Consider the following 3,350-nt stretch of genomic DNA (forward strand, 5'->3'; position numbering starts at 1 on the left):
AAAAAATAAAAAATAAAAAAACTATTGACATCCTTCGAGCAGGGAGAGGATCAGGGAACTAGGACTAAGTGCAGCTGTGCCCATCCATGTCTCATCCTGTGAGGCAATGGACAATTTCCTATTCACACAACAGTCAGCCACTTTACAGTCAAACTGAGGCTCCATAAGCAAACAGCAACTGTGACCTGGAGTAAGAAAAGCTAAATAAAGTTCCAAGGATGTTCCTTGTGGTTGCTGCTGCCAAAGCTGGCCTCCAGAACCCCAGCCCATAACCCCTCCAGAACTCCACCCTGAGCTGCCCAACAACTCAGGCAGACCCAAATGTGGTGAGCCACTAATCCACACCCATGTGTGGGAACCAGCACCTGGCACCTGTGTCACTCCAGAGCCACAGCATCCAGGCCAAGAGAAGGAATGTTTGCTCCTACACAGAGAACCTATGATTTAGCCAAGTTCTAGAGCAGCATGAGAGTAAATTCAATACCAAGGTAGAATGAGCACACGTAAAAGAAAATGCTAATTTGCCAAGTCAGAAAAACAGCCTGCAGGACAGCATTCTCACCCAGAACTTTCAAAGTCCCCAAAGCACACACTAACTCTGAGGTTCTCTCACCTGCCCTTTGACAACTATAGTCACACTGTAACATGCCTCTATCTCCTCCTGACATGTGCACCTGCCGTCCAGCACTCTGAGAGCTATCTAAAGCTCTCAGTGTGGATCAAACTTAGACTTTGGCACCAGCAAACCACCAGCAACTCACAACCACAGTAACATCCCAGTCCCTTTAGAAACTTGTCCTGACAGGGAAGATCTGGGCTCCANTTGCTTAAAAAAATAAAAGAAATAAAAAAACAAGTTCAAGGTGCTTATTAGAAGTTCCTGGTGAATGCTGAAGATTAAACTTGACCTCAAAGACCTCAGGGTGAAACCTGTGTCCCTCCCCTCCCCCAGCATGACCTCTCTCATGAGGGCACTGGGAGGGACTCAGCCCTTTTCACACTCCTCTCAACTGCCAATGGTATGCTATTCCACTTGACACCTATGTGTAGCCTTGAAACCTGCCTCCCCTCTCTCTCTTACCATGCAAAGGCTGCTATTGGCTAAACAAAGTTTTATTAGAACCTATTTTTTTTTTTTTTTTGGTTTTTCGAGACAGGGTTTCTCTGTGTAGCCCTGGCTGTCCTGGAACTCACTCTGTTTTTATCTTCCCTGAATATATTTTATTATAAAAGATATCAATGAAGAAGGAGCATCACTTAGAAAAAGTTCTGCCTACTCAGTTACAGGACAAAACTAGGATGTTTGCATCCTCCGACTACCCCTCCCCGTCTTGTGTTTCTAGCACTGGTGGTAGTAGTTTTAAGCACCAAACCTTAGCTTACTTAGCTTTGGGTTTTTAAAGTGAGGTAATCAGTCAGCACTCCTTACCAAAGCAGCAACAGACGATGGGTATGAGTTTTCTCTTTTTTAGAAAGCATGTGGCGACTTTGAAGCAGAGCTCTGAGTGTCTGCCACACAGCCGTCACCAGACTCTGCCCTACTCTCCAGCACAAGCATGGGGGCTGATGCAGACGCAGATGCAGACTCAGAGACGTGCAAATAATGAACATGTTTACATTTCCCCCAAGGAGTTATCTTCTGCTCTACACGCCAACTCTGAACCTGGCCTGGAAAAGGAGGCAGCAGTGATGCAGACAGCAGCCAATGCCCTTTTCAAATGACATCGTCCTTCTCCCAGGGAGACGGACTTCACTTGTGCAGCACTTAAAAAGCAAAGGAGCCAGGGTAAGCCAAGATTGCTATGGAAGGATGCCATGGGCACCTGACTAAGCCAGCTTTCCTGATAAAAGGACAATGTGCGCACATACTTGCATTGGGGAAGTCCGTGTTAAAGTACTGTGGCATTTCGAATAGCAGATGACAAGCACAAAATGCATTTTAAACTATAAACATCAGCCATACTTTCCACCCAAAGGTCAGAATGAAGATAATGAACAAGGCATTTCAATCTCACACACAAAACGCACACACCCCACCCCCCTCACCCCACCCCACCCCCACACACACACACCCTGCTCACTTCTCAGCAAACCCCAGATGTGTAGCAAGAGACATCTGCAGTTCCTAGGCCTTATGTCACACCCAGCGCCTCCTCAGAGCATGACAGCCCCTGCAACCTCTCAAACACTTCTGGGTCCTATATCCCCATAGACAGGGCAGGTATCTCTGGACCTTTGATGAGCCTTCCCGATCCTCACTGACTTCCACAGCAAAACTCAATTCTAAAGATGCTGTAGGTCTTTCAACGTGACCAAAACCACTTTTCAGAAAACAGGAGAGGACACAGTAGCAGCATGTTTTCTAATTCTCTACTACTGCCACCGCGGCGGGCGGGCGGCGCTGCCACTACTCCTTGCACATGTCACCGTGTAATACGGGAGGAGCGCACAGGGCTTGCTCCGGCCCAGGGTTCTGTGGGAACACTCCTGCAGAGGACTCTCAAACAAAAGCAGGCTACAAGCGAGGAAAGGAGCCACTCAACAAACCCAAGGGACCCTTAGGAATTCGAGGACAACAGAGTCAGAACATGTGTGGAATCTGCAAGAGCCNAGACAGCTTCTGAGTCCCAGCATCCACAATCACCATGATCTCCTGCATCCGCAGACCCCTACGCACTAAGTGTCCTACTGACCTCCAGGGATGGCAACAACAAAAAACACCCAGGGTCCACTTTCAGGCACTGATGACCACTAAACGCCTGCTCCCAGCATGGAGTCCCCAACCGGCTTCCCTGGCAACAGGGAAGCCCATACTGCCTTCCACAGACTTCATTAGCATGCCCGTGAGTAGTCTGTTCGCCCTCTCTTGACCTCACCTAAGGAAGGAGAGAGAAGGGACCNTCGGGTAGCCCAGAGCACCCGAATGGGACAGCAGAGTTCCCCAAGGGCTCTGAGAGCTCCAGGACTGGGACGCCCTCAAAACTGGCAGGTCACCTGGGCAGGGGCCGCCCCTCGGCCTCGCGGGCCACCCGACTAGGGCTCGGTCCCAGAATGCAGCCCAGAACTTCCTGGAACGCCAGGGCAGCCTGGTGCACCCGCCCTCGCCTCCCGCCGCGCGCTGCCACTCACCTGGGGGCAGCTGGAAGTTCTGGATGTTGGTCGGGTTCTGCGGCGGCTGCGGCAGGCGCGGGGCCAGCACGGTGGGCGTCAGCGTGGCCCGGATAGCGCCGGTGGTGGCCGCTGGCGTCCGAGGCAGGCTGGGGGTCGCCGCGGCCGCACCCTTCGCCAGCCCCGCGGGGGTCCCGGGCGCAGGCCCCGGCAGCGCGCCCGGCATGGCGGGCCCGAGCAGC

At 51.8% G+C, this 3,350-nt stretch overlaps 1 protein-coding gene across 1 annotated transcript in view; it reads right to left on the minus strand.

Annotated features, from left to right (window-relative positions):
- Taf4 (TATA-box binding protein associated factor 4) overlaps positions 1 to 3,350 on the minus strand; it is a 65,039-nt gene that overhangs the window by 60,597 nt on the left and 1,092 nt on the right. The window contains exon 2 of the mRNA XM_029468646.1: positions 3,130 to 3,337. Within this exon, the coding sequence (XP_029324506.1) occupies positions 3,130 to 3,337 (208 nt within the window). The remainder of the gene's footprint in view (positions 1 to 3,129; positions 3,338 to 3,350) is intronic.

The sequence above is a fragment of the Mus caroli genome, chromosome 2, assembly GCF_900094665.2.
Source record: "Mus caroli chromosome 2, CAROLI_EIJ_v1.1, whole genome shotgun sequence".
Lineage (NCBI taxonomy): Eukaryota > Metazoa > Chordata > Mammalia > Rodentia > Muridae > Mus > Mus caroli.